We start from the raw sequence: 18,125 nt of genomic DNA, 5'->3' as shown, positions 1-18,125 counted from the left end.
TGATCTGGTGCATAGCATTGCATACATGAGGGTTCCAACGGTTGAAGCATATGGAACCCCTTTCACAGTTTCTATGTCCTCAGGGGTCTGTAGACATTGTAAATTAGAAAATGCTATGCCATGTCTAAAGGGAACGTTTCCTCTTTTAGAATCTTTCATTCTAAACCTCTCCAGAACTTTGTCTATGTAATTATCTTGGGACAGACCTAAAATTTTGTGTTTCCTATCTCTGACTATCTTGATGCCTAGTATATACGTGGTATCACCCAAGTCTTTCATTGAGAAGTTGGTAGAAAGCCATTTCTTAACAGAAGTGAGCATTCCAACATCATTCCCAATGAGAAGTATGTCATCTACATACAGGATAAGGAAATAGACTGAACTCCCACATAATTTCTTGTAGACACATGGCTCATCAACGTTCTGATTAAAACCAAACTCTTTGATCGTTTGATTAAACCTGATGTTCTAGCTTCTAAATGCTTGTTTAAGTCCATAGATTGACTTCAACAATTTGCACACTTTGTTCTCTTCCCCATGGGAAATGAACCCCTCTGGTTGAGATATGTAAATGTCCTCATCAAGATGTCCATTCAGGAAGGCTGTTTGGACATCCATCTGCCAGATCTCATAATCAAAGTGTGCTGCTATGGCAAGTAAAATCCAAATGGATTTTAACATTGCGACTGGCGAGAAGGTCTCCTCATAGTCTATGCCTTCTCTTTGGGTATAGCCCTTGGCTACCGGCCTTGCCTTATTTCTCTCCACGCTTCCATCGGCGCCTTTCTTCTTCTTGTAGATCCATTGGCATCCTATAGGCTGAATGCCTTCAGGTGGATCCACTAGAGTCCAAACGCCATTGGAGTACATGGAGTCCATTTCAGCTTTCATAGCATCTAACCATCTAGTTGCATCCACATCTCCTATCGCCTCTTGGTAGGTGCAGGGATCCGTATCCGAAGTATCGGCGACCATGTAGAACTCTTCTACTTTGTTTGATTCCTCGCTAAAGAAAACCAAATGGTCAGGAGCCTTGATTGTTCTCCTATTGCACCTAGGCTCTATAGGATTCATCATCGGTGAAGTTTCAACGAGTGGTGGTGTAGGGACCATCTAAGTATCCATGTTATCCAACTCTTGAATTACAACCAGCTCAGTTCTGGGTGCAATTTGGTCATCCTCGAGAAACATGGCATGTTTACTTATAAACACCTTTTTCTCTATTGGGCTATAGAAATAGTAACCCACAGTGCCTTTGGAGTAGCCTAGGAAATGGCATCTATCAGTCCTGGGTATAAGCTCGTCTGCATGTTGTCGTCTCATATGTGAAACATAACCCCATGCCTTAAAGTGTCGTAGACTAGGCTTGCGCCCTGTCCACAACTCATATGGCATCTTGGGCACAGACTTGCTTGGAACCCTGTTTAGAATGTATATAGCCGTTTCCAATGCATATCCCCAAAATGACAAGTGCAGCTGAGAATAGGTGAGCATGGATCGAACCATGTCTAATAGAGTTCTATTTCTACGCTCTGACACACCATTTTGTTGTGGTGTGCCTAGTGCCGTTAGCTGTGATAAGATCACCTTATCTCGTAAGTGGTCCAAGTATTCGTTGGATAAGTATTCAGCTCCTCGATCGGATCTGACGCATTTAATACGCCTATCTAATTGGCTCTCAACCTCGGCTTGGAACTCTTTGAACTTTTCAAAGGTTTCTGATTTGTGATGCATTAGATAAACATAGCCATAACGTGAATAGTCATCGGTGAAAGTAACAAAGTTCTGATATCCCTGCCTAGCAGTGATATTCATTGGTCCACAAATGTCTGAGTGGATTAAATCTAACGTTCCGTTGGCTCTTCCTCCTTTCTTAGGAAAGGGTAACTTGGCCATTTTACCTTGTAGACATGATTCACAGGTTGGAAATTGCAAAACCTCTAGACTTTCAAGAGGTCCATCCTTAACTAACCTGTTTATTCTGTCTATCCCTATGTGGCCTAGTCTAAGATGCCATAAATACGTTTGATTATCTGAAGAGTACTTTCTTTTCATTATATTAACATTCATGCTGGAATCATCGGATTCATTCAAGACAAAATTGAGAAAGTAAAGGCCATTCAATTTTAAAACAGAGGCAATTAACTTGCCCTGAAGAGTAATGATCATATCATTATCAAATGAAACCTTATAACCATCATCAATAAGTCTTGAAACCAAAATCAAATTCCTACTAAATCCATGTATGTAATAACAATTATTAAGTTTCAAATAACTAGCATCGCTAAAATAAATGAAAAAAGTTCCTATAGCTACTACTTCAGCTTCATCTCCAGTTCCAACTTTGAGGGTGATCTCATTCCTTCCTGTCCATCTGCTCTCCTGAAACCCCTGCAACTTATTGTAAATGTGTGCGGTGGACCCAGAGTCCACACACCACATGTTAGTTAGTCCAACTAACATAAGAGATTCAGAAACAACAAAAGATTAAAAAATACTTGTTTCTGGCTTGTCCTTCTTCAAGGAAGCTAGGTACTCTTGGCAGTTCTCTTCCAGTGTCCAGTCTTGCCACAATGGAAATACTTTCCTTTGTCAGCTTTGGCCTTTTTCTTCTGCACTCCTCCCTCTTTCACACCGGTTGACTTGCCTTTCTTGCTTTTCTGAGTCCTCTTCTTTTCATGTTCTTTGAACCCTGAGAACTCTTCTTAGTAACAAGAGAAACAACCTTATTTTTCTTAAGTGTACTTTCTGCTTCTATAAGCATGTTAGTAAGCTCAGAGACGTTGTTAACTATTTGAGTTAAAATAATATCGCAAGCGTACGGGATGAACACGAGGAGATATATGCCACCCTATTTTACTCACTTTAAAATAATGCAAAGTGAACCAAATTAAAGTGTTAAATTAACCTGATTAAACTAATAAACTAACGGATCCTAACTCACAAGCATCTAACGAAGTAAATTGGCATGAATTAAATTAGTGTCCTAACACATATCCATCTAACCTATCAAACTAATGTGGATTGGAAGGGATAAACTGCAGCCACACACCACAACCACATAAAAAAAAAAATTAAAAGAAGAAGGAGAATGAGATAGAAGAAGAGAGAATGAGATAGAAGAGAGGGCGAATGAGTTTAAGAGCTTAGAGAGTAAAAACCTGGATGTGCTTGACACGAACTGAAATTGCTTGCATGAATGTAATTGAAGAGCTTGAATACTTGAATAAACTTTGCATGACTTCCTCTTCTAAATCTCCAAGTCTTATCATCAACTTAGGAACGTAGACTAGAAAGCTTGAAACTAAACTAGAATTATTACAACCATATTGAAGACATAAAATTAAAGCATGAATCAAAAGCATTACAACCATGAAATAAAAATCATAAAAGCAAACTAGAACTTAGAAAGCCAAAAATAACAAATTAGAAGGAGAAGAAGAAAAGAAATTGCACTAAGTGAATGAACAACTTTACAAGAGAAGAAGGGGGTATTTATAGGGGGAAGGGGAGAAGAAGAGAAGAGAGAGGGAGAGCCCTCTAAAAAATGTGGAGAGGAGAGAGAGTGTGGGATAGCTAAGGGAATATTCCCTTCTCCTTCCTCCTTTACAATGCCTTGAATCCCAAGAAAGAAGAGAAAAAATAGAAAGAGGGAGAGAAGAAAATCCTAACTACATAAACCTTCTATTTCTAGAAAAGTAAAATTTCTAATTCTAACTTGTGTTTCCTTTTCTTTGTAGATATCTTCTCCAAGCAATGAGATCAAGGCATCTTTGACCTTTCAACCTTCCATAGATGAGAGAATATCTTTCAAAAGAAATCTATCCCAAGTAGAATTCCAAAAGTGCCCTTGGAAAGTTGGAGGAGAGAGAGAGCAAGGGTGATGACTAGGATTTCCACTCAATCAAATAACACAATTCCCATCATGTCCTTAAGCAAAATCGTGGAGCACTGGGTGCAGCCCAATAAAAATCGTGGACAGTAGTGGGCCTTCAAAAATAATGGAATCTAGTGGTAGTGTGGGTCCCTCCATGTGGGTAGCAGTCCTTCTCTCTCTTTAAGAATGAAAAATTATTGTAACGGTCCTATACTTGCAGTAGATCTCCACCATTGCTTAGAAATATCTTCTATAATATCAAAAATGTCCTTGGGCAGTGGTAGAATGACTATGGGCTTGCACTAAAGCTCCTTTCTGACCCATTATCCTTTCTTGGGCTGAAAAGAATAATCAACTGCATGGAAGCCTAAATGAATGCGTACTTGCGTTCCGTCACATCCATCATGCTCTAAATTTAGTCCTCTTCACAGCCATGGAAAGAAAAATGGTAACTTTACGTGTAACTTGGGACATGGAGCTCCCGATAGTCCAGAATAGCCCAAAACCTAAAAAGCACAAGAAAACACCAAAGTAACTCTATCCAATGTGGTAAAATGTATCCTTTATACCCTAAGATTTCACACATAAATATGCTCATCAGATAAAGACTTGTTTGAGTTAAAATAATACCGCAAGCGTACGGGTCAATTGTAGTTACGGGTCTAACACGAGGAGATATACGCCACCCTATTTTACTCACTTTAAAGTAATGTAAAGTGAACCAAATTAAAGTGTTAAATTAAACTAATTAAACTAATAAACTAACGGATCCTAACTCAAAAGCATCTAACGAATTAAATTGGCATGAATTAAATTAGCGTCCTAACACATATCCATCTAACCTATCAAACTAATGCGGATTGGAAGGGATAAATTGCAGCCACACACCACAACCACATAAAAAAAAATAAAAGAAGTAGAAGGAGAATGAGATAGAAGAGAGGGAGAATGAGTTTAAGAGTTTAGAGAGTAAAAACCTGGATGTGCTTGACACGAACTGAAATTGCTTGCATGAATGTAATTGAAGAGCTTGAATACTTGAACAAACTTTGCATGGCTTCCTCTTCTAAATCTCCAAGTCTTGTCATCAACTTAGGAACTTAGACTAGAAAGCTTAAAACTAAACTAGAATTATTACGACATAAAATTATAGCATGAATCAAAAGCATTACAACCATGAAATAAAAATCATAAAAGCAAACTAGAACTTAGAAAGCCAAAAATAACAAATTAGAAGGAGAAGAAGAAAAGAAATTTCACTAAGTGAATGAACAAACTTTACAAGAGAAGAAGGGGGGTATTTATAGGGGGAAGGGGAGAAGAAGAGAAGAGAGAGGGAGAGCCCTCTAAAAAACGTGGAGAGGAGAGAGAGTGTGGGAGAGCTAAGGGAATATTCCCTTCTCCTTCCTCCTTCACAATGCCTTGAATCCCAAGAAAGAAGAGAAAAAATAGAAAGAGGGAGAGAAGAGAATTCTAGCTACATAAACCTTCTATTTCTAGAAAAGTAAATTTCTAATTCTAACTTGTGCTTCCTTTTCTTTATAGATATCTTCTCTGAGCAATGAGATCAAGACATCTTTGATCTTTCAACCTTCCATAGATGAGAGAATATCTTTCAAAAGAAATCTATCCCAAGTAGAATTCCAAAAGTGCCCTTGGAAAGTTGGAGGAGAGAGAGAGCAAGGGTGATGACTAGGATTTCCACTCAATCAAATAACACAATTCCCATCATGTCCTTAAGCAAAATCGTGGAGCACTGGGTGCAGCCCAATAAAAATCGTGGACAGTAGTGGGCCTTCAAAAATAATGGAATCTAGTGGTAGTGTGGGTCCCTCCATGTGGGTAGCAGTCCTTCTCTTTCTTTAAGAATGAAAAATTATCGTAACGGTCCTATACTTGCAGTAGATCTCCACCATTGCTTAGAAATATCTTCTATAATATCAAAAATGTCCTTGGGCAGTGGTAGAATGACTATGGGCTTGCACTAAAGCTCCTTTCTGACCCATTATCCTTTCTTGGGCTGAAAAGAATAATCAACTGCATGGAAGCCTAAATGAATGCGTACTTGCGTTCCGTCACGTCCATCATACTCTAAATTTAGTCCTCTTCACAGCCATGGAAAGAAAAATGATAACTTTACGTGTAACTTGGGACATGCAGCTCCCGATAGTCCAGAATAGCCCTAAAAAGCCCAAAACCTAAAAAGCACAAGAAAACACCAAAGTAACTCTGTCCAATGTGGTAAAATGTATGCTTTAAGCCCTAAGATTTCACACATAAATGTGCTCATTAGATTCCCCCACACTTGAATGTTACTTGTCCTCAAGTAAAGCAAAAGAAAAACTAACCTAGAATGCAGAAAATCCTAACTCATTTTCGTAGGAATCACGGTTGCACTTAGCATGTGCAACAAGCCTTTGAACCCCTAGGTTACCCCTAGTGGACGAGTTGTGTCTCGTGGGTGTTTGCAGTGAATGTACACCCAAAATTCAATAAGAAAGAATGCTGCAAATTTCAATCATGGCATAAGTAGGAAAGTGCACATAATCCCAAAAGGTGCTCAATTAAAGATTAAGCAGCCAAAGGTTCCCCCACACTTGAATTTTGTCACCCCACATCAATTCAAGTAACAAGCATGCATCAAGGTCAAGGGGTCTCTTCATATTTTCTGAATACTACTCACCTTCAAGTAAAACCCCTCATAGCATCGATGGAACCAAAGACTTAGGCTTTGAGTATTTTTTACCATACTTTCTTTCCAGGCATTGAGGCAATAGCTTTTCTTTCACAACAGTAAACTCTATTTCTACTCCACTACTGTTCTCTGAATGACATGGTGGAGCATACACCAGACACCCAAATACTTGGTAGCTTCGCTTTTTGCATATATCTAATAAGATTTTGAGACATTGATGCAAGAGTTTTTATTTATTTTTTTTAGTTTCCTAGCAAGGAATTTCGATCAAGTCACCCTGCTTCATGAGGCACAATGCCCTATCTACTCCCAAGGAATTCCACTTTTCTTTCTGTTTCTCAATTTTTTAATTTTTTTCACTTTCACTTTCATGCCTTACCTTGCCACAAACAAATTGATCTCAACTACTAGCCAAAAGATCAAAGGGTCCATAAAACACATAGAGGAATCTAGCCATCAAATGAAATAACGCTCATATTTTCCAACTCAATCCCTCTCATCCGATACATACCAACTACCGTCCTTGAAAAGGAATTTTTTATTATTTCGCATGCTAGGGCACCTAATTCCCCGGCAACGGTGCCAAAAACTTGTTTGCACAAAATAATAACCGCAAACGTACGGATCAATCGTAGCTATGGGTCGAACTCAAGGAGATATACGCCACCCTATTTTACTCACTTTAAAGTAATATAAAGTGAACCAAATTAAATTGTTAAATTAAACTAATTAAACTAACAAATTAATGCGTCCTAACTCACACGCATCTAACGAATTAAATTGGCGTCCTAACACATATCCATCTAACCTATCGAACTAACGCGGATTGGAAGGGATAAATTGCAGCCACACACCACAACCACATAAAAAAAAAAAAAACAAAAGAAGAAGAAGGAGAATGAGATAGAAGAAGAGAGGCTGAGCTGGAAGAGAGGGAGAATGAGTTTAAGAGTTTAAAGAGTAAAAACTTGGATGTGCTTGACACAGACTAAAATTGCTTGCGTGAATGTAATTGAAGAGCTTGAATACTTGAACAAACTTTGCATGGCTTCCTCTTCTAAATCTCCAAGTCTTGTCATCAACTTAGGAACTTAGACTAGAAAGCTTAAAACTAAACTAGAATTATTACAACCATATTGAAGACATAAAATTAAAGCATGAATCAAAAGCATTACAACCATGAAATAAAAATCATAAAAGCAAACTAGAACTTAGAAAACCAAAAATAACAAATTAGAAAGAGAAGAAGAAAAGAAATTTCACTAAGTGAATGAACAAACTTTATAAGAGAAGTAGGGGGTATTTATAGGGGGAAGGGGAGAAGAAGAGAGGAGAGGGAGAGCCCTCCCTCTAAAAAACGTGGAGGAGAGAGAGTGTGGGAGAGCTAAGGGAATGTTCCCTTCTCCTTCCTCCTTTACAATGCCTTGAATCCCAAGAAAAAAGAGAAAAAAATAGAAAGAGGGAGAGGAGAATCCTAGTTACATAAACCTTCTATTTCTAGAAAAGTAAATTTCTAATTCTAACTTGTGCTTCCTTTTCTTTGTAGATATCTTCTCCAAGCAATGAGATCAAGGCATCTATGATTTTTCAACCTTCCATAGATGACAGAATATCTTTCAAAAGAAATCTATCCCAAGTAGAATTCCAAAAGTGCCCTTGAAAAGTTGGAGGAGAGAGAGAGTAAGGGTGATGACTAGGATTTTCACTCAATCAAATAACACAATGCCCATCATGTCCTGAAGCAAAATTGTGGAGCACTAGGTGCAGCTCAATAAAAATCGTGGACAGAAGTGGGCCTTAAAAAATAATGGAATCTGGTGGCAGTGTGGGTCCCTCCATGTGGGTAGCAGTCCTTCTCTCTCTTCAATAATAAAAAATTATCGTAATGGTCTTGTACTTGTTGTAGATCTCCACCATTACTTAGAAATATCTTCTATAATGTCAAAAATGTCCTTGGGCAGTGGTAGAATGACTATGGGCTTGCACTATAGCTCATTTCTGACCCATTATCCTTTCTTGGCCTGAAAAGAATAATCGACTGCATGGTGGCCTAAATGAATGCGTACTTGCATTCCGTCACGTCCATCTTGCTCTACATTTAGTCCTCTTTACAGCCATGAAAAGAAAAATAACAACTTTATATATAACTTGGGACATGCAGCTCCCAATAGTCTAGAATAGTCCAAAATAGCCCAAAACCTGTAAAGCACAAGAAAGCACCAAAGTAACTCTATCCAATGTGGTAAAATGTATGCTTTATGCCCTAAGATTTCACACATAAATGTGCTTATCAGATTCCCCCAAGCTTGAATGTTACTTGTCCTCAAGGAAGCAAAAAGATCACAAATTAGGGCATAAAAGCAAACTAGAATTTAGAAAGCCAAAAATCACAAATTAGAAGAAGAAGAAGAGAAGAAATTTCACTAAGTGAATGAACTAACTTTACAAGAGAAGTAAGGGGGTATTTATAGGGGGAAGGGGAGAAGAAGAGAAGAGAGAGGGAGAGCCCTTCCTCTAAAAAATGTGGAGGAGAGAGAGAGAGAGAGTGTGGGAGAGCTAAGGGGATATTCCCTTCTCCTTCCTCCTTTACAATGCCTTGAATCCCAAGAAAAAAGAGAAAAAATAGAAAGAGGGAGAGAAGAGAATCCTAGTTACATAAACCTTCTATTTTTAGAAAAGTAAATTTCTAATTCTAACTTGTGCTTCCTTTTCTTTGTAGATATCTTCTCCAAGCAATGAGATCAAGACATCTTTGATTTTTCAACCTTCCATAGATGAGAGAATATCTTTCAAAAGAAATCTATTCTAAGTAGAATTCCAAAAGTGCCCTTGAAAAATTGGAGAGAGAGAGCAAGGGTGATGACTAGGATTTTCACTCAATCAAATAACACAATGCCCATCATATCCTCAAGCAAAATCGTGGAGCACTAGGGGCAACCCAATAAAAATCATGGACAGTAGTGGGCCTTCAAAAACAATGGAATCTAGTGGCAGTGTGGGTCCCTCCATGTGGATAGCAGTCATTCTCTCTCTTCAAGAATGAAAAATTTTCGTAACGGTCTTGTACTTGTAGTAGATCTTCACCATTGATTAGAAATATATTCTATAATGTCAAAAATGTCCTTAGGCAGTGGTAGAATGACTATGGGCTTGCACTACAGCTCCTTTCTGACCCATTATCCTTTCGTGGGCTGAAAAGAATAATCAACTGCATGGAGGCCTAAACGAATGCGTACTTGCATTCCATCATGTCCATCTTGCTCCAAATTTAGTCCTCTTTATAGCCATGGAAAGAAAAATGGTAACTTTACGTGTAACTTGGGACATGCAGCTCCCGATAGTCCAGAATAGCCCACAATAGCCTAAAACCTAAAAAGCACAAGAAAACACCAAAGTAACTTTGTCCAATGTGGTAAAATATATGCTTTATACCCTAAGATTTCACACATAAATGTGCTCATCATTAACCACTACTTTATTCATGTGGAAGTTCGTGATAAAGGAGCTATAGTTGTCAGGAAGTGAGGCAAAGATAATCTCTATCTTAAAGTCCAACTCAAATAGAGTACCCTTATTCTCCAATCCCGAGATGAGCTTGGTAAGCTTCATCATATGACCCTGGATTGTGGTACTGTCATGCATCTTTGTAGAGAACAGCTCTGAGGAGATTTATTGGCGTGCAAGACGAACTTGCTTTCTAAAAGTCTGCTCTAAGTGTTCCATCACATCCTTGGCCGATTCCAGGTCATCACATGAGCTCTGGAGGTTCTTATCAATGGAGCTAAGAATATAGACGGTGGCCAGAGCATCCTTCTCTTTGAAGGTCTCCCAAGCCACATAGTCGTCACCTTCAGTGGTGTGGGGTAAGGGAGGTCCATCAGTAGAAATGACATGGTGGATCTTCTCTGGCTTTAGAACGAGTATAAGCTTTCGCTTCCACTCGGGGTAATTAGTCCCAGTCAGTCTATTGTCATTAAGTAGGGAATTGAGGGTGGCGTTGTTGGTCATATTGATGGTAGTTAGGGTCTACAAATAACGTACAAGCAATTAATTAGCAACCATACCATCGAAATAATTAAGAAAACATGCATCACATTCCAATGGTAACTCACAAAATCAACATCCCTCTTAGTCGAAAATGTCAATGGGAGTCTTCTAAGCCTTTAATATGCATAGCTTAGCCTTTTGGAGTTCACTATGTATATACTTTGCTGTCAATACCCTAATATAAGGGTTGACCTCCAATGTACTTTGTCCACCTGAGTGACAGCTTAGCCTTTCAGAGTTCACTGCACACTCAAGTCAAGTAGGTACCTATCTCCTCAAAACAATTCATGACTCTTAGGTAATGCTGACACTCAAGCTATACCTATTTACTATGATTGTTTCTATCACGCCGGAGATGGGAGGATGCTACTTATCCACTGATCACTAAGGTCAGCCTTTCGGGGTTCCCAAAGTGGTCTATGGATAGTCCATTCTCTCATCGTGATAGAAGGCCACAGGATTCTAACAATTAAAGATTCCTGTGTAAGATTTCCATAAGGTGGGCTGACATAGTCCCACTTTATTTTATTAAAATCGGTTTAGTTATATTAATGGAAGTTACCTTAATGGTATGAGTCCAGTTACTATGTGTGGACCAAAGGAATTGTTTCCTTAATGGGAAGGAAACCCTACTTTCTTTACAGGGTTGGTCCTTACCCTCATCACTATAAATAGTTGTCACTGGCCCATTAAGTGACTACTCTGAGAAAACCTAAAGACAAGTGGAAGAGGGGAGACCAGACCAACGTTCGTGTGCGACAGGGATCGTAAAGAAAGTTGTCGGCTTTAAACCATGGATCCAGGTATGCCATTCACACCACCGTAATTTATTTGTATGCTCATTGATCTCCATGAATGTTTCGCATGATTATTTTATCAATGGTATCAGAGCCAGATCATGGTTGATCAATGGGGCTGCAATTTTTTTTTAATTATTTTTGGTTGTGTGTGAATGCATATGATAGATAAAAATATATATATATATATATATATTTTGCATCGGCCATAGCCAAAACCATGGTCGTGTGAACAGAATAGTTTTGGCTGAATGCTCCCTGTTTTAGCAGCCACAAACAAAAAAAAAAAAAAAAACCCTGCTGTAGCCATGGCCGTAGCTGTTATGCTCTGTGGTTTTACAAACAAACAAAAAAAAAAATCAGTTTTGTAAAACCCCTGAACCGTTTGCATAAGGTAGCCGGAGGGAGAGGATCCTTCGCCGGGGTCATCCGTGGCCGCCGTGCCCCTGTCCAGCCACTGCAAGGGGCGACTTAAGTTTTTTGTAAAAACCCAGTTTTTTTTTCTTTTGGCAATTGTTTTTTTCTGTTGGGGATTTTACCGGCATCTAGCACCGGGGTTGTGGTCGCTGGAGGACGGCGGACCTTCGCCGGTATTTTTCTTAGTCGCTGGAAACGGTCAACTGTGGTGGGTTTCTTAAAACCCTAAAAATAACAATTGTTTTTGGGGAAGAAGATGGGGAATATTCCCCATCTGATTCCCTGTTTTGTTTAAAAAAAAAAAAAGGGTTAAAAGTCAAAAAGGTAAAATTAATGGGTTGTGCTATCATGCGCCGATAGGTTTGTTAATGTGCACCGCGGGTCAGATCGACCCGACAACCCGACCCGCAAACCCGGTTGGTCGACTCAGAAAAGTGACCCGACCCAGGTCAAAATCCAAAAAAAAAAAGAAAAGGAAAAACAGAAATAAAAATATAAAGGCTTTTGGTTTAGTTTTTTCTTTTCTGTATTATAAACAGAATCTATAAACAAAAAAAAAGAAGATAGAAATAGAAATAAAAGGTTTTGGTTTATTTTTTGTTTTTGGGTTAATTCTATTTTTGTTTATACTTTGTGCTGTTCTGATATGTCACGATAGGGAACACATAACTTCTACACTTGGAATTTTTTTTTGATGTGTTTCCAATTTTCACATAATAAGACTTTGTGATTGTCATTGTGATAGTATATTATTTAATTGTTGGATTTAGTAATGGCATGGTGGAACACCCTGTATATATATTATTTCATGGTTTTGTGTTCCATATTTCAGTACAAATCTTTGATGAAAATTGTTTAAAATTAAATGGGCATGCAGTAGCAATCTAGGTCTGTAGGGTTCCATAATTTTAATAATTATGCTTCCACTTAGTGGGCTGATTGTTAAGGTTGCGGAATCGCTATCGATCATCCAGATGGATTGCAGTCAAGAAAACCATATGATGAACAATGTGCCCTTGTCACCACAGATGAGTCTTCGTTTAGTCGATTTTGCTTGACGGTGTAAGGGTGACATTTTGGGCTTCACAGCTTTGGAGGTTCTTGTCTAGCCACCACAGATGACGGAATCTTCAGAGTGGTGTTATTTCAGACATTTCACCTTACATGTGAGAGATTTCACTGCGTGTTGGGCAATCTTGCCACCACAGGTGTGACCCGATGACGTCGGATCTTTTCCTAGTTTATGTTTTCCTACAGTTACTGAAAATAAAATTGGGATAAATCTAATTAATTAGCCCAAATTAATCAGGTTTGATTATATTCTTGGGATGTTGATATGCTTCCAGTTTTTTGCATATTGTATATTTTGGTGAATATTTGTAATTATGTTTGCCAGTTATGACTTCCCAATTATCTTCCATCAAAGTTCTGAATGGGTCAAATTTTGAGGAATGGAAAGATTCTCTCATTATCACTCTTGGAATTATGTGACTTGACTTTGCCCTAAGAGTTAATGAGCCCACCAAGCCCACAGCTGATAGTGACACTGCAGCAAAGGCTCTCTATGAAAAATGGGAGGAGTCAAATAGGTTGTGCTTATTGATTATGCAGCACAAGAGTGTGCCTACAACTAAAAAGGCTAAGGATTTTCTTGTAGCTATCAGCAAGAAATTCACCAAACATGATAAGGCTGAGAAGGGAATTTACATGGAATGGTTCACAAACACCCATTATGATGGTACAAGTGGTGTACACAATCATATCCTGAACATGACCAACTAAGCCAACAAGTTAGGGGAGATGGAAGTGACCATATCAGATTCTTTTCTTGTGTGGCAGATTATGAAGCCACTTCCATCACAGTTTGAAGGCCTCAAGAGCTCCTATGGTGCTAATCAGATGGGGTGGAGTCTTGAGGAGATGACTACCATATTGGTGCAGGAGGAAGAAAGAAAGAAGAAGGAGAAACCCAATTCAGCCCATTATGTTTCCAATAATGGAGGTAAGAAGAAATTCAAGAAAAATGAAAAGGTAAGAAGTCAAATAACCAGTAGGCAAGATCTGAGAAAACTGATCAAAGTTTGAAACCAAAGAGTGAAGCTTTCAAGGGAAATTGTTTCTTCTGCAAGAAGGATGGGCATAGGAAGACAGATTGTTTTGGATACAATAAATGGGTTCAGAAGAAAGGTATATCTTTAGCTCTAGTGTGTCTTGAATCAAATTTAGTAAGTGTTTCCCCTGATTCATGGTAGATTGGTACTGGAGCAACTATTCACATCACTAATTGTTTGCAGGAACTAAGAAGCAGGAGGAAACCAAGTGAAGGAGAGATGGTGGTCTACATGGGGAATGGAGAGAAGACCCAAGTTGAATACATAGGAGTAGTTAGATTACATTTTTCTATTGGTTTTGTTTTGGATTTGAACAATGTGGTTTATGTACCGTCATTTAGGCAGAAATTGATTTCAGATTCTACACTTTATGATTGTGGTTACACTTTTAATATTGGCAATGGGAACTTTCTCTCTATTCCGGTTCTCTTTTAGTTGGATCTGCATTATTGTGTAATGGCCTTTATAAAGTTGATTTGGACACTACCTCTCCCAATCTTGTTAATTATTCTGTTGCAAATGTGGCTTTTAGTTCTAAACATGGTAGGTTGGATGAGAATTCTTCTATGTTATGGCATAGACATTTACGACACATCTCCAAACAGAGGATAGAACGGTTGATTAAAGATGGTACTCTTCCTCAGTTGGATTTCTCAGATTTTGAAACTTGTGTTGATTGCATTAAGGGGAAACAGACTAGAGCTAAAAAGAAGGGTGCAACTAGGAAAGATGAGGTACTAGAGATGATTCATACAGACATCTGTGGTCCATTCACTCCTGCTTCCATGGGTGGCTATAGATATTTTATTACCTTTATCGATGACTTTTCCCATTTGGGCTATATTTACCTTATTCAAGAAAAATCAAATTCCTTAGATGTTTTCATAATTTTTAAATCTGAGGTAGAACTTAAAAGGGAAAAGAAGATAAAGAGTGTGAGGTCTGATCGTGGTGGAGAATACTATGGTAGATATGATGAAACTGGGCATAACCCTGGACCATTTGCTAGATTCTTACAAGAATGTGGGATTGACGCTCAATACACAATGCCAGGATCCCCTGAGCAAAATGGGGTGGCTGAAAAGCAAAACCATACCCTTATGGATATGGTCAGAAACATGAGAAGCAATTCATCTTTACCGGATTTTTTATGGGGTGATGCGATAAAAACAGCAGTATATATTTTGAACAAAGTGCCTAGTAAGTTTGTTCCCAAAACTCCCTATGAGTTGTGGATTGGTAAGAAGCCAAATCTGTCTCACCTACATGTTTGGGGTTGTGCAATAGAAGTTAGACCATTTAACCCTCAGCTAAGGAAACTTGATCCCAAAACCATCAGTGGCCATTTTATTGGTTATTCAGAAAGATCAAGGGGTTACAGATTTTATTGTTCTACACATTCTACTAGAATTGTGGAATCTAATCGGGCAGTGTTCCTTGAAGATAATATGGAAATTCAGACTGCTCAACCGCTTAACTTGGTTTTTGAGGAGGAGCGTGTTCTTGTGTCTGTGCCCTTGACACACCCGACTACAGTGATACAACCTCACATTGTACAAGAAAATGTTCCCACTCAAGAACCTATGGAGCCTGTAGTGGTTGAGGCTGCACCACCTGTAGTTGATGAGATTCAGGACCAGCCTGCAGTTGATGTTCCCTTGAGGAGATCTGAAAGTGTCAAACCCTACCCTTGACTGACTGGAATCTTGACTGAAGGACAGGAACCCCTGACATGGCATCCAAGCACACTGTGGAGTATCACTCCAGTGATTGAATTTGATGAAGAAACCCTGAGGATGTCTTCCTACATACCTGTCAGAAGATGGATTGCAGATCCCTGCAATTGCACAACTCACAACATAATGTATTGCCTGAACTCCAGGTATTCTCTCTCCTCTCCATAAATGTGGGACCCACCTCTAAAAATAGGTGTAAAAGACCTTGACTTACAAGTGGGTGCAAGGCCCTGACCCTGGGTCAAATCCCTGTGCAAGCCCACAGATAATCAGCCTTGCTGAAATCTCTGGGCGATGCACTGGGCGATGCAGACATCACCCAGAGACATTGTCTATAGTGGGAAATTGCCGTTTTTCCATGATTTGATCTGTGGAGACCACCCATATTAGACATGGGCACCCTCCATAGGTTGAGGGAAGTCTGAGGGACCACCTCATACCCTTGGATCACTGTGAACCCCACCTGAGTGCCCAGAATGGCTGAGAATGCAGTCAAAAATGCATTTTCAAAAGAGGCCTTATCAGCCAAACAAACCCTAGTCATGGGCTGGGCTATAAATAGGGGTACTTTAGGCTCATTTAGAGCTCTTGGTACTATTGGAATTGGGGAGAGAAGCAGAAGAAAGAAAGGAGGGAAAAGAGAAGGAGAAGAAGAGAGAGGAAGGGAAGAGGAAGGAAGAGGAAGGAAGGAGAAGCAGCCCTGCTTCCAAGGCCTGGACCGAGCAGCCCTCTAAGCTTTCAGGTATAAAATCATACCCCTGATATGCTGCTCCCTTGCTGCTACTGTTCATCATCATATTCCTCTGTGCTTTGAATGGATTACTGGCCATTGGCAGCCCAGAACAGCTGGGGGCTGCCATGTACCATCTCAGATCTACCATGCAAACATGATACATGGAAGATCTGAGGTTTTTATGATGATTTTGCTACTGTTTTGCAAGCCTGCGACCGAAACCCAGGTTGTACCTGGCTGCACTGCCGTGTTACACTCAGAACAGGCAGTTTGGGTCCAGAATGTATGCCCTGGCTGCATGAAACCTAACCCTAGGTGGTAGCAACCTTGGATTACTATTTTACATAGAAATCCAGCCTTGCATGCAGCCAAAACTCTGATTTGCAACCAAGGCTATGCTGGGTTACTATTTACTAGGCTGTCTGGGCAGCTCCTGGCAGCCAAGTGGTGGGGCCAAGTGAAAATCCATAGGGATCAGTGCAAAGTATACCCCTGGGGGTCCAAGATGACCTAACATGCATGAGGAGAGGATCCATGCACTGCCCATGGCTTGAAACCTTGGAATCTCAGCCTGATTCCGGTTTTGCAATCTTTGGGCGATGCAGACATCACCCAGAGACATCGCCCAGTGAATGAAATTTCACTGTAATGCTAAACTGACCTGGGGATCTTCACCCATAGGCCAATAAATAGTGTAGGAAGGGGGAAAATGACCAAAATGCCCCTCCCCACATCTGTCCACATGAATGCCTTGGGTACCCAAGTAGGCCCCGCAGGACTTGGAAACCCTATCTGTGAAGGTCCTGTAGCACTGTCAAGTTGGGGACTACACTGTGAGACTAATATAGCCTAGGGACATGTATTAATGTGATAAATGACCATTCTACCCCTAGTCCACAAACTCTGGATGATGCATCGGGACATAGGCCTAAGGCCCAGTGCAAGGCCTAGAGATTTCCAAGTGATGGCCAACTGTACATCGAGTCAACCCAGTGAGCCTTGATCAACCCTAGGACATCCAAAAACAGCTTGAAATATTAAATGACATATTTCTGATTTATATCTAGGGTTTGATCTCGCGCTCGAGGCCTACAACCAAACTGCAGTCGGAACTGAAACTGCAACTGAATTTCTAGAACCAGACCTAGGTGAGTGAAATGTTATCGTGTATGTATGTGTAATAATATTAATTATGCCAAAAATTTAAATTCTTTAATTATGATGCTGTGTTACTTATTTAATTAAAATTTCTCAATTATTATGCATCGTGTGACTGTTGATCAACACTGCTTGAATTTATCATGATGAATGTGATTGTTAGACTAGATGCCGTAGTCGGCTTGGAAATGAGGCCGGTGGTAGCCTATAGTATGGGATACGATTGACACCGCCCGACTCATACGATGCCATATAGACATTGGGCTAGAGTTTCATCACCCGTGCTACGCACCCTTGCCAACAGGGGTTAAGGTGTTGGATAACTGTGAGGACTACCGTAAAACCTCGGGCATTTACGCCGGGAAGCCTCAGCACAGCTGGGATGCCCTAGGGCAAATATGCCGGGAAGCCTCGGGCTACAAGCTTGGGAAGCACCGAAAGGTGAATTATGGCTATATGCCAAACAAAGTTTATGCACCGGTAAGGTGAATTGATATTAAGTCGGTTATCTCACAAGTTCAATCTAGAGGGATGGTCGGGTTGACCTGGGTAGG

The 18,125-nt window shown here is 39.8% G+C and overlaps 1 protein-coding gene across 1 annotated transcript; it reads right to left on the bottom strand.

Annotated features, from left to right (window-relative positions):
• Positions 1 to 10,241: 10,241 nt before the first annotated feature.
• Positions 10,242 to 10,580, bottom strand: LOC122650648. The gene has a single exon (XM_043844044.1). It carries the CDS (start codon positions 10,578 to 10,580, stop codon positions 10,242 to 10,244), a length of 339 nt encoding a protein of 112 aa, XP_043699979.1.
• Between the last annotated feature and the right edge of the window lie 7,545 nt (positions 10,581 to 18,125).

The sequence above is a fragment of the Telopea speciosissima genome, chromosome 2, assembly GCF_018873765.1.
Source record: "Telopea speciosissima isolate NSW1024214 ecotype Mountain lineage chromosome 2, Tspe_v1, whole genome shotgun sequence".
Lineage (NCBI taxonomy): Eukaryota > Viridiplantae > Streptophyta > Magnoliopsida > Proteales > Proteaceae > Telopea > Telopea speciosissima.
Note: the sequence above shows the minus strand (reverse complement) of the source record. Positions and strands in the feature narration are given on the sequence as shown.

Excerpts from the sequence above, each read along its gene's own strand:
- LOC122650648 (XM_043844044.1), bottom strand. The coding sequence starts at position 10,580 with ATGACCAACAACGCCACCCTCAATTCCCTACTTAATGACAATAGACTG.